This window comes from Paramisgurnus dabryanus, chromosome 18 (genome assembly GCF_030506205.2).
Source record: "Paramisgurnus dabryanus chromosome 18, PD_genome_1.1, whole genome shotgun sequence".
In the NCBI taxonomy this organism is placed as follows: Eukaryota; Metazoa; Chordata; class Actinopteri; order Cypriniformes; family Cobitidae; genus Paramisgurnus; species Paramisgurnus dabryanus.
In genome coordinates, this window is record NC_133354.1 from 7,073,901 (window position 1) to 7,087,938 (window position 14,038).

A 14,038-nucleotide genomic window follows, 5' to 3' on the forward strand; every position below is an offset into this window, starting at 1 on the left:
AATTACACATTAAATTAAATACAATGTTGTTACAAAGTTGTGACTGCTGAGTTGGCGCTATATGTTAGTTAAGGCTATATGCTAGTTAGTGCTATAGACCAGGGGTTTTCAAACTTTTTGTGTGTGTGGACCACTATTTGTAATCAAGAATTTTCGCGGACCACCTCATAATACTTATTATAAAATATGTCTACACAAAGTCCTGAATTAATCTGCACATCAAAATAGGCTTACTAGCACTAAAACTATAACTGGTCATCACATCAGTACAACAGGTTTCTTAACCTTATATCATAATTATTTATATACATATTCTTAGTGTTGGGAAAGTTCACTTTCTACATGAACTAGTTAAGTTCACAGTTCACAAATTTTAAAATGAACTAGTTCAGTTCATAGTTCATATTTGAAAATGTTAAACTAGGTCACAGTTCCAAAAATGAACAAATTTATAGTTATTTTTTCCCATATTATTATTTTTAAATGATTGCCATTATAGCCCATATAGAACCACCACAGACAGCAATTATTTGATCAGTTTTAACACTGAAGCTAAATGCGTCAGATTTCATCTTCATGTCCAACTTTAAATCCTTATCCAACCAGGGTTTACATTAGCATTGACTGTTTTTTAATTTTTGTATTTGCTTACACATACCTTGAAAGGCTAGCTGGGTGGGGGTCGCACCCCGGGTGAGAAGCGCTGCGAGGCATTGCGTGTTTGACAACTCGCAGGTATTGCACACCACACGTGCACGTTAAATAGCGTGAGCTTAGTCAAAGTCTATTTCAAGATGCGGAATATGCGTTAGCAGCCTATGTTAATCGTTAACGATTTAGGACAAATATGATGTTATTTAATGTTAAACTATTTGAGTTGCGCGGCAGGAATTCCACCAGCGTCTGTGTTGTTGTGATGACGCATGCAGCGTGACTGGTGAACACCGAGTGGTGGCGGTGTTGCCAGATTGGGTGTTTTTTCCGCTACACATTAAGGCCTGTTTACAGTGTGTTTTAGTCGGGTTTTCGCCTGGAAGAATATACAAATCTGGCACCCTATTGAACGACGTTAAACTGAGAGAGCGTGCCGTTCACAGGCACCAGAATGAATGAGTTCACAGTAACGTTTATTTGGCAGCAGTACACGTTCGCCCAAAATATGAACGAGTTTGTATATTAAAATATACATATTCTTATTTTGCCTTTTCACGGACCACCTGCAGTACCCTCACGGACCACTAGTGGTCCGCGGACCACAGTTTGGGAATGGCTGCTATAGACGGTTTCATCGGAAGCACGCGATACACGTCTGGATCCGAACCTTACTTCCTGTTTCGTTTTTTTAATGGTCTGACTATTTGCTAAACTGATCTCTTAAACAAATGCCTCGTCGAAAATAACAAATGTTTTGGTTTCCTAGGTAATCTATGTGTTGTTTTTTTGCTTGTTATATAAATAAACTATGTTCAAAGAACTTTGTTGTTATTTATTCTTAGCGGAGCTTACCGGAAGTTACGTGCGGACCGCGACAGCGGCTTGTTTATGTTGTTACTGCTGAAACGGTCTATATGCTGGTGTTAAGGCTGAAGTTCTAATATTGACGATACAGTTACGTTTTGCAGGTCCATACTGAAAATCATCTGATACAGACTCAAACATAAGATCTGTTTACACACACACACAGAGCTACTGAAGGAGAAACAGCCAATCAGAGCAGAGCTCAACATTATTATCCTGAACAGTTGTGCTTCAGTTGTTGAGTTTAATCTTTTCATTATTTCACAACACAGAAAATACCAACCAGGTTTTATTTTTGTGGATTCAGATTGAGTAATATTGACCTGTTGTCTGTGTAGTTGTGTTTGTATTAGGGATGCATAACGATTAATTGTGATTAATCTATAGCAGAATTAAAGTTTTAGTTTACATCATAAATGTGTGTGAACTGTGTATAATAATTATGTATATATAAATATGGACACATGCATGTATAATTTTAAGAAAAATATATATTTATATATTAAGTATTTTTATTTATATATAATATAAATTATACATTAATATACAAATGTATATACGCATGTAAACATTTCTTAAATATACAAGAAGTTCATATATGATGTAAAGAAAAACTTTTATTCTGCTATAGATTAATCGTGATTAATCATTATGCATCCCTACCTTGTATGATACAATGGAGAGTAATTGTTTTAATGGAGATAAGAAGGAGCTAAAGGAGCTACAGGTGATCAGGTTTAGCTGTCTGAATACATGCCTGTGATTTCTGATGGGTATTGGTCAATTTGGGACTGTTCCTGTCCAAATTCTGTTCCTAAATACAGTATATAGGTTTAGATCCCCAATGGGTTATACTGATTTCATCTAAAACCTTTATAAGTACCATAAAGATTTATTCATCTTGTATGAAAACCATTTCAGTACTGATGCTTAAAAGGCAAAATATACAATAATGTAATCTTTCTCTCTCTCTCTCTCTTTCTGTCTGTCTATGTCTCTCTCTCTCTCTCTTTCTCTGTCTCTCAGCGAATCGATCATCGAGTGGGGCAGGAACCAGTTCACAGACGGGAGATGCATTAGGAAAGGCTTTGGCTTCAGTGAGTCAGCAGGTCTCTTATCGATCATGATAAAACTGCTTTCATACAGATTTAAAATAACTATACACATATTTAAATACAACATACACAACACTTTTAACATCGTGAATGATACAGGACATGATTTCATCAGAATTTAATTGGATGGTGAAATTTTTTGCTCTGATATTAGTGGTTAATATCATTTTTCTTTCTTTCGCGTGGCTTTTATTACATCAGCAGAGAGAGAAAAGCATTGCAAATCATTCGGTGAAAGATTACAAATACATAACTCATGCATAATAACACCAGAGACATTTATCAGAAAAGTGAATAGAGTCAATTCTGATGTATTGCTTTTTATAAAACATTTCACATGTGCACACACATTTTTTGTAGATGTTACATTTCATATATAGTGTGTTTGCTCTTGTTTGTCATGACTGTGTGTGTTTGTTGTTTTAGATTTATTCCCCTGATCACACCAACAACAGCTTCTCATCCAACCCATCCACTCCAGTGGGTTCACCTCCCTCACTTACAGGTAATATAATAAGCCATTAAAATCAATCCAACTTTGTGTAAAAATGTCTGATTGATAAATGTTATTATTCAAACTCAGAATGGAAGTTGAGCACAGTGCATTGTGGGATACCATGTTCACACATTTTGATTGGTCACTGTGCTAGCTCATGCGGATAATCAATAAAAGCAGGACTGCAAGTGTTTAACTCTTTCCCTGCCATTGACAAGTTATCTTGTCAATTAAAAGAAAACTCTTCCCTGCCAATGACAAATTTTTACGGCAATCCATATTTCCTCTATAATCCATCATGTGGCGCCCTTACACAACTTATAAAACACTGAAGCATCCACTGATCCAAAACAGTAAAAACTCTGTGTATGTTTGATCATCGCTCTGATTCTGATCTCTAACAAAAGTCCTTTACAAAAATGCAATCATCTCAGCTTTTTACTCAAAATGTTGTATTTTTGAAGAAACCTACCCATATTTGAGAGGGCATAAAAGAGAACAAATGAGATAGGATGGAACAGTTTTTTGTTTATTTAAAAGCAAAGTTCTTTCATTTGTTATATTGCATGTTTATATATTTAAAGAAGAACATTTTCTGGAAGGCATTAAACTAACATTTTGTTTTTATAAATGCTGCCCCGGGTAAAGAGTTAAATGTGTCTATTTCACGTTGAAAAGCTTTCTATACTTTACATTCTTCATATGAGCCTGAAACCGTGAAGCGCAGAAGCGTTCCTGCTCTCGAGATGAGAATTATCCATCATTATAGAGTCGTCATGGAAACCACTGCAACCTAATTGATATTTATCAGAGTGCCAAAGTTATTAGACCGACAGCCATTAAAGCGCGCAACTGCAAATTAATATTTAAACTTAAACATGCGAGGGAAGTTTAAGTAACTAATTTAATCATTTTCTCTTTGGCGGCGCCTCATATACGTGCAGAATTTATTTGCACATGAATGTGGCGCTAATTATATGCTAATTAGCATTTGTAAATGAGGTTTAATAATATACTGAACCATCTGAAATGCTTGTTTCTGTAAAAAGTACAAATTAAAAAACAACATAATTAAGTATAATATGCGTAATGGTACAACGGCAAACAGGTGATGGTCGAGGGTGAATGAATAAATGAACGTGTGTGATCCAGACCAACGGCCACTGAGTCTAAATCTCAACAGAAAATAAACCAGGTGCAATTAATATTGCGTTGGCACATTTCGATGACAAGTGAGCATCTCTTCAGGTCTGGGATAAGAGAAAAACACTGAATGAGATTTAAGTGATGGAGAAATAGATCATATAAAGAGTTTTTAGGTGCTTTGACAGCCCTTCTAGATACCAAATATGCCAACGTCACAGTTGATATTCATTTAATACGACAAAGAACACAATCCCTTTAAACTAATGACTCAATATTTCTGCCATAATCCTATCAACAAGACCCTTATGAGAATATCTGAGGATTGAATATTGTGTGATTTTATTCATGTTTTGATGTAAATGACAGTGTGGTGATTCAGACATTGAACTTGTTTTAACTCTTTCCTCCTTCCAGCTGCCAGTACAGCTGTTTGGTCGAGAAACGGTCAGGGAGCTTCATCTCCAAGCTATGAGCCTCCGCTGCACTCTTTGGTAAGAGACAAAGAGCTTAAAGTCCCTGTAAAGTCAATCTTAAAAATGGTTTCTGCACACATTATAAATGTATTGTTATAACACATTAAAAAAACTTTGAACTATGTAGTATTGAATTGTGGAGTTACACCGTTATTCAGTTTTTCCACATTTCAGAGTTAAGGATTATTAGGGCGGGGCTAAAACGGTGGCTCGATGACACAATGGAGCCACCACCCATGGCCCCGCCCATAGCACAATCACGAGCATTCATTCAGGTTGCATGGGTATTTGAAAGTTAGAAAATGTAGAAATGTAGAGTAGAAAATGCTGCCTATTTAATAACAGATTTTACTATGGTTTGACAAACTCTGAACACATTTGATATCTGACTTTACAGGGACTTTCAAGTTTTCACCCATCACCAAAATATCCACACTTGCTGTAAACCATTTTCGGTTGGGTTTAGGGTTAGATTTCAGATTTGTTTAAGCAGGTTATTTAATATACAGGTTTCTCTATGTTTTTGTCTATATTTAAGCCATGGTCGCTTGGAGTTGGGGTTAGAGATGGGGTTTGGGTTAGGGTGTAATTTTTATATAACAAAAAGTAGTTCTAACCCTAAACCCAAACGAAAATGTTAAAAAAAGCAAAAAAAAAGAGAAACCAATAAATAAAACGACAAAAAAAGATGCACCGTTTAAGTTAATGGGAAGGACTGGCGTACCATATGCACGCCAAAGTGGAATTTGGCGTATATATTTCTTGATTTTCACACTTTGTGCTATTTATACGCAACTCCGTGAGACTGGGTTGAAAAAAATTATCAAAGTGACGGAAATATTAAAGGATCTCGCATGGTTTTAAAGAAAATTCTATGATAATAATAATTATCGTATTAACTCTGGTATTTAGGCCAACACTATTAGTAATATGGTACATTTTAAGGATTGTATTAAGCCATTTGAAAACTGTTTATAAACAGTTTAAGTTTCACTTTCAATGCAAAAATTTTGGTATTTTGGTAAAACTGTAGCAGCAGTATCATCAAAAAAGAAAATTAAATGATAAAGTTTACTTCTCTTTGCAGGAGATTATATTTATTCCAGTTTTAATATAGTCAGAAAAACTATTTGCAACAGTATTTGTTGGTAACGATAATAAAATAACATAATACATAATAAATATGTATGCTTTTAAATCATGAAAATCAGACTTTTTTTCCTATAATTAAATTTGGCTCCCCTTGTGATGTCAGAAAGGGATCTTATTATAACAATGCCCCTTACTCTGCACTATCCAACACAATTGACAGCACAATTGAGTTTCAATTTCAACAAACCACCATTATGGTGATCAGTTTTCACAAAAATGGCACATTTTGGCATGCTATAATAAATAATTTATATGATTTATATTTATATTTTGAGCTAAAACTTCACATATGTACTCTAAGGACACCAAAGATTTATTTGACATCTTAAAAAAGTATTGTGAAATGTCCCCTTTAAGGTCGTAGAGATGTAAACCATAAAGAAACAGTTTACCTTGAATAGAACTGTTCAGAAATCCTTTGTGTTGATTTTGTTTTATGTTTGTGGTTGTGTAGCAGAGTCGTATCGAGGACAGACTTGAACGTTTGGATGATGCCATTCATGTATTAAGGAGTCATGCGGTGGGACCGTCTACAGCGATGGCAGGGGGTCACGGAGACATGCACGGATTGATCACACCGTCACATTCCCATAACGGAGCCATGAGCGGCCTGAGTTCGGGATACAGCTCGGGACTTCTGCCCACTAACAGACATTCACTCATGGTAAGAAACCTTCATCTCTGACCTCTCACCTGTCGAATAATGATGTTTATTCATGTAGGACTGGTCACCCATATTCTCCTTAAGACGTTTATAAGAGTCAGTCATTCTCATGGGCAGTTTAAAGCTTTCTGTATGTTTCACTTATGACACAATATGAAACAGATTTGTTTCATTACATTTAGATTCTGTGCAAAAGTTATCAAAGAATCACTGATATTCCTCACCAGTCGTGTGCAGCACATCAACGACACGCACGCCAAACATGAACTTTATTTAAGATGCAGTGTGCACCTGCTGTGATCATATACAGAACAAGAACAAACTAGTCAACATGTTAACTGGTCACAGAATGAATCCACCCATGATTCATGTGTCTGGCTGTAACGCCTGCTTGCAGCTCCATTTGTCCCTTGTGTCTGACTCTGGACATTTGTTATTAGGTCAAGTTGGAGCAGAGGATTATGGGTAGAGGTTTTTTTTTGTTTAATATACCATATGAGCAGTGCTACACAGAGCCCAACTAAATACAGGAAATAACCCAGAGACGGAGAGCAGACTTCAAACGTCAGGAGAAATGCTGGTAATATTTTCCATATTTAAAGGTTTTTTTTAAGACTTGAAACAATCCATAAAGCTTCAGGCAGCTGGAGAGAATAAAGAACAGCAGGAGAAGAAAGAGAAAGAATGAAAGTGCTGATATATTCTCATCTTTTCTCAGCCTTTGTCATGATCTTGTTTCTGTTTCAGCAACACTACTAGCGTAGGAACGATGATGATTGTTGTTGAGTTTTGTGATTTTATTTATTGGTGATGAAACTAAATCAGGTGATTGTTATTAAATATCATCAGCATCATGACAGGGACTCGAACAGTCTCGCATGTTCTTGAGGAAGTGTAGAGATTCATCAGAAGATGGTGTTTGTTAGGTGCAGTATGTTTCTCATAAAGAAACTCTTTGTAGTGTTTGGTTTAGGCGGGTCACTGCGCTCTGTGTGAGTATTTTCCAGTGTTTACAGGCTGTTTTAATGACATCAATGAATGAACACAGGCGTGAGTTTGCTCAGGCATTTGATTGGACGGCCTCTGCTGTTGACGAGGTCCTGAAGTTCTGCTCAGTGTCCTACTGACAGCTGTGTTTATTTATTCACTGTCACCACATGTATGTATAGATGTGTGTGCGTGAGTGTGTCTGTTTGTGTGCGTGTATGTGTGTTCATTTGTGCATGTGTGTATGTGCGCGTGTGTGTGTGTGCATGCATGGGTGTGTGTGTGTGTGTGTGTGTGTGTGTGCATGTCTGTGTTCATTTGTGCATGTGTGTATGTGCACGTGTGTGTGTGCTTGTGTGTGTATGCATGCATGTGTGTGTGCATGCGTGCGTGCATGTGTGTTCATTTGTGCATGTGTGTATGTGTGTGTTTGTTCATATGTGTGTGGATTTTCTGCTTTTAAATGCAGAGTTCCCCCAAAAAATTAACATTTTGCTATCACTTCATACCCATGTTGGTCCAGGTGTCACTTTCTCTCTCTCTCTCTCTCTCTCTCTCTCTCTCTCTCTTTCTTTTTCTCTCTCTTTCTCTCTCTGTGTTCTGTAGAGAAACAGCTGGCTCAGATTTGCAGCTCTGTTTTGTTATAAGTCTGAAGTCATCAGGCACACTGAGCTCACAGGGAAAACAGGTGCTCACATATGAAGACTAGAAAATGAAACTAGCTGTGTTCACTATCGTTAACTACCATAACACAAACTGCTCTATACTAGTGTATTCAGCAGACATGTCTGAAGTCATCTCATGTGACTACCCATCAGATCAGTTTAAAGATACAGTAACTGATGTTAATCTAGTGCTAACACACACACGGTTAGTTTGAAAGAGTCTGCCGTAATCTGAAGTTCACACAGACACACAGATCCTGAATCTTCTAAGCAGGTTTAATGGAGGATCTTCTGTGTGAGATGCAGAGATTGAAGCATTAAAGCCTTTAAAACACAATAATAGCGTTTAAAAGCGTCTCCTTTCAGGATAAAGAGAGTTTAAGCTGCAGTAAATCTTCTGCAGAGGCTGGATTGTGCGCAAAGCCGTCAGACCGGTGAGTCTTTAAACAACACAGACAGAACCAGAACCTAAAGAGAGAGAGACTAAAGTTAAGATGTAAATGTACAATAATTAAAACTATACAGGACATTTACCAATGCATAAGAAAGTCCTCTGAACATAAAGTGTGTATTTTATTGAATTTTTAAAGATGTTAAAGATGAAAGGTGAAATTTCTTTTATTAGTGTTTGGTATTTGGGCTGCGATTAGTCATTGGGATTTTATCTGCAAATCTGGCAACCCTGGCTTTGTGCTTGTGCAGACGTTCGGTTTCAAATGATATATAATGTACATGTAAACAAACATTCTATCAGGTTGCAATGTTTAGGGTGCATGTAAGCTGTAATATCGTAACCTCCAATCGGATTTTGATTGACAAAAGTTTGTGCATGTAAACACATTTCCTGTATGAAATATTATTATTTAATTTCTTCTGAATTTCCTGGTGTTATTACAGAGCCTTTTGACATACAGATAGAGAAATACAGTACAAAACTCAGTGTGGATAACATAGCTAAAATTCTTGGAGGGATTAAAAGAGAAATGTTGATATTGATTTAGTTCAGATCGAGATCTTTGAAATGCACGGTCAGTTTGTGAGTAACTTAGTATCACAGTTTGAGACATTATTGAGATCTCTTGTGATGTGAGATAGATGTGCTAGAAGTTTACTTTAATCAAACATGTCTTGAAATTGCTATCTCATGTATGATTCTGTTTCATATGTTTGCTATATTTGTGTTGTGCATGGGTACCTCAATATGGTTTTCTCTGAAGTTGAGTCGTACAAACAGGCAGTCATGAGTAAAACACAGGAAACAGAGCTCATATAATTACAGCCCATGTCCATGTTTCTGTGTGTGTGTGTGTCTGGGTCTTACAAAGACACACTATTCCCTGCTCAGATGTCCCATCGCCGTGGAAACAGCCCGGACAGAGGGCGCTTTGTCATCACACATTTCCAAAAAACACAGAAAGTGTCGAGCAGCTCGGCTCTCCTGCGCCTCCTACTGATACTAATGCACATTCACACATCCATTAGTAAAACTGTTTCCTCTTTTCTTCATGCTGTAGTTTCTTTCTGTAAAACTTTTAAAAACTTGTTCACAACAGTGTCCTAAACAAACAAAAAAACACTAGGGCTGCAACTAATGGTTATTTTCATAATCGATTAATCGGGCGATTATTTTTCTGATTAATCGACTAATTGAATAGAAATCTATTTTTTACTCAATTACATTTTTCATTTGTAGCTGAATAAGGCATTCAATTACGGTATACACGTGTAGAAGTGTACTTTTAAAAGTGCAAAAGACATTTACTTATATAATCTTTTTGATTTTGATATTTTAAGCTTTAAATGAAAAAGATTTCACGGATGTGCTGGTAAGGAAATTTAGCCCCAGATTAATTTAAGCTGGTCGTGCGGTGAGAAGCAGCGCCCGACTTTGATTATAAGCACACAGCTCGGGCTGTATGAAGTGGTCGCGTGTGATGTCACAGACCAACTAGTCAATCATTAAATTAGTTGACAACGATCGATTTTAAGCGATTTTATTGATTAGTCATTGCAGCCTTAAAACACAGACAAGAATCAAATGTCCTTTTTGTGACTCGTATGCCATATGCTTTTTTTAACAAGGCAAGTTTTACTGTACCCTATTAGTGATATTTTTAGAAATGTTTTTTATAGAGATTGAGGATGTCTCCTCATTGCCCTGACCTTTGACCTTTGTGGTTCTGTGACCTCTGCAGTTCCAGGTCCTGACCCGTCTATTCATTACTGTATTGTGTTTAAATCCGCTTCTGCATCTATTCTTCAGTCTGCTAAAGGAAGTCTGTTTCTTTCAACCATTGAATGTCAGATTCCCCGGAGCGCTCAGATCCTGATTTCACTTTAAACATTTTCTGGTTCCACCTTTTGTCTGAAGTTATTTCTGGAGATTTAAACTGTCACTCTATTGTGTGGACTTTTGATAAATAGACATTTAATGATGAACTTCACACTACAGTACAGTATGCATCATGTAGAGGAGATGTGATAATGCTTCAGTAAGATTTTTGAAATATAGAAAAGAGTCATAATGAGAAATAAGTGCTTAGTAAGTGTGTCCAAACTTTTTACTTGTTGTGTAATACTCACTAAAAACAGTTGGGTTAAAAATAACCCAATAAATAACCCAATGGTGGGTTACTATAGCACCGACCCATTGTTGGGTTATTTTAACCCAATGCATTGGGTAGAAAGTTTTACCCAATTAGTTGGGTTATGAAATAACCAATTTGTTGGGTTATTTTTGCAATGCTGTTTTAACCCCATTATTATTATTATTATTATTATTTATTACTATTATTTGCTTTATAAATAAATAATTCAAAACTTACAAATACATTTATAATGCTTTAATTTCATTTAGTCATTTGCACCTGCATTTAAATGTATAAATACATACATGTATAGAAGCATAAATACATACACACATACATACATATATACATACATAAATAAACAAAAACATAAGAACAAAACAAATCTACTCAATCTTATCCAACTAAAAACTGCTTAAAAGCATAGTTCACACATTTTGTCATCATTTTCTCCCTCTCATGTTGTTATAAACCTGTATAAGTCTTTACTTTGATAACCACAAAGGTATATTTCAAAGAATGTTTAAAAAATAAAACCGATCATGAGCCCCATTCATTTTCATAGTATTCTTTTTTCCTACTATGACAGTCAATGGGGCTCATGATCTGTTTGGTTTCAAACATTACTCAAAATATCTTCCTTTGTGGTCATCAGAACAAAAAAATGTGTACAGGTTTGTAACGACAGGAGAGGAAGAAAATTATGACAATTTTCATTTTTGGGGGAACTGTCCCTTTAAGCAGGTGACAGTGTGTTCAGGAAACATCACATGGTACAAAATGTATTGTGTGTTACAGAAACTACATAACAGTAGTGAAAGGCTTGGGATACTCTGTATAAAATGTAAAAAAATATTAAAGCACATGTCAACTGCTGGTCTTGCTCCAGGGCCATGCCTCCCCACGATAACAAAGGCTTGTGATTAGTCAAATTCATCCCATAGGAGGACATGGGGTCTTCGTCATACCTCCTCCTCCAAATACTGAATTATGTTTGTTTTCTGACCTGAAGACAGAATTTTCACAATGTAAATATGCACACATAAACAGGTTAAAAAAAACAAGTGTCATAAATGATACTTACAGGTTGCAAATTAATAAATGTTTGCTTTGCCTCTTGGTACTGTAGGAAGGCTGAACCATCTTGCTGGCCATTTTGTAAGGTTTTTAATGCAACATCTCCAAGAATGTCTACATTTAAAGAAAATAATAATGTATTAAATCTCAAAGCAAACACATCTGGCACGCTGAATAAATACTCTACTTTGACAGTAGATGGCGCTGAATTGCAAATTCAACCGTTACCGGGGTTACAGTATACAGTAGTAGACGTGCAGCGCTTTATCAGGGATTATACTGAAGTAAGACGACAATAAAATGCCATCGAGTCATTTCTTAAGACATTTACATTCAGAATCACATTTATATTACAGCTCTGTGTCTATAACACAGACCGGCTAAAAAAATATTTGGAGCAAAAAACAGCCGGATGCATCCCTTACAAAAGTTAAAAAACGGTTTTTACTACACTTTAAACAAAACAACATTGTCTGTTACAGAAAGCATGGTTAAAGCAATATGACAATCAATACGCCATGAAACTAACGTTATACTACTAAAAAAAGAAATGATTCATTTTCGTAAGGGCTCATGCTGTTGGTGCTGTTTAGTATTAAAATAAATTGCAATGTCTCTCTACGTTTATGATTGCTTAAAAACGCGTTTGGCATCGATAACAGTTAATGAATGGAACAGGTGTAACGGACAAAAACTAGACAACAGCGTTTTTGTACACTTATTTAAACGTGACTGATAGTTTACTGTGTGTTAGAGCTTAAAGACACTTTGTAGCAAAATAAAACCTTACACAGAGATATATATTTTAAAACGTACCTCTCGTGTCTGTCCGCACTCAGCAGTGGCACCGGTCAACCGTTGAAATTCAAAATGCGTGACGTGAGCCCGATTTTAACCCAACTCTCTGGGTTGTTATGGAAATAACCAAATACAAGCTAGGAATAACCCAACAGAACAACCCAATACGTTTAACCCACCTATTGGGTAAAACAAATAACCCAACGGTTTTTAGAGTGACAGTTTTTCTCAGTCGCTTTAAAGCATTTCTTGAATCATTCTTAAAATTTGCGAAATAATTCCTGCATTTCTCAGAACTTCATGGATGTCTTGCAAAAGCCTGAAACTTGTTCAAAATCCTTAGTTAATCTCTCAAAAATCAGTGTACATGTCAATGGCATCATAATGACAAGTCTGTGTGTTCATGAACAAGACACTCAAAATGTTTAGCCATGTTGTTAATATTGCAAGTGTTCACGATTATATGCATGGCCCTGGCTGTCTGGACCTCTGTAAATGTATAAAAATAAAATTTGAAGTTCTCTGAATGACAAAGTTATTTAAATCACTCATATTTTACATCCACATATATAATTAAGTTCAGACAGAGATTAACTCAAAACAGTGGCAGAGAGCTGCAGGCGGCATTCAGTATTAAAGACACATTTTTAGTATGTTAAGTACAAAATTAGTGCCCCAAAAAAGTGTAGTATTTAAATAAATAAATAGGGTTTTAAAATAAAGTGTATGGCATTTGTTAACTCTTAACATACCACACTGGACCTCAGTATTTTCTGATGCAATGTAAACTGTGAACAAATTCACATTTTCACCTTTTTTTTGTAAACAAATTACACACATTGTGATTTTAAATATAAAAATTTACAACACTGTACAAATAAAAAATTACAAAATTAGAAAGATTCACTGTACATGTCAAATTCACTTGACAGCAATTTATCAATTTAGTTCACATCTACAAAAGACTACCAAAAAAAAACCCTGCTTACAGTACCAGATTATTACACAAAGGTCAACCATTTTGCATGACGTGACTTGTACGATGAACTAATTCCTAAATGTTTTGAGTAAGACTATTCAACTAAACATTAATATAATGTATTTTGATGATCATTACATAAGCAATTGAACTTGTAGCAAACAGCAGACAATTTCTGCATTATTGTTTAAAAGCATTTTCTATTTGTCCAAAATATTGAGAATTTGCTTTGATGTTGTGCACAACTGACTTGATGTTGTGAAGGTTGAACAAAGTGTTTTGAAAAATGAATTTCTGATCTGAGAAATGTTCCAAAGCGACAGAGAAAAACTGTAATATCACTTCAGTCGAAAACCTCCCGGATGTCTGAGGTTTTGAGA

General features: G+C 35.8%; 1 protein-coding gene and 1 long non-coding RNA gene across 13 annotated transcripts in view; one reads left to right on the plus strand and one right to left on the minus strand.

The window, feature by feature from the left end:
- Positions 1 to 14,038, plus strand: part of tcf4 (transcription factor 4) — a 144,712-nt gene that overhangs the window by 113,245 nt on the left and 17,429 nt on the right. For 11 of the 12 annotated variants that reach the window (XM_065243631.2, XM_065243628.2, XM_065243629.1 and 8 more), the window contains 4 exons: positions 2,545 to 2,615; positions 3,060 to 3,138; positions 4,690 to 4,766; positions 6,355 to 6,564. In XM_065243631.2, the coding sequence (XP_065099703.1) occupies positions 2,545 to 2,615; positions 3,060 to 3,138; positions 4,690 to 4,766; positions 6,355 to 6,564 (437 nt within the window). The remainder of the gene's footprint in view (positions 1 to 2,544; positions 2,616 to 3,059; positions 3,139 to 4,689; positions 4,767 to 6,354; positions 6,565 to 14,038) is intronic. The other variant, XM_065243626.2, reaches the window with a different exon arrangement.
- Positions 11,292 to 12,891, minus strand: LOC135721420 (uncharacterized). Its single transcript, XR_010521486.2, has 3 exons — positions 12,698 to 12,891; positions 11,889 to 11,995; positions 11,292 to 11,810 (listed from the first exon to the last, which is right to left on the minus strand). It is a non-coding gene; the product is annotated as an uncharacterized lncRNA (long non-coding RNA).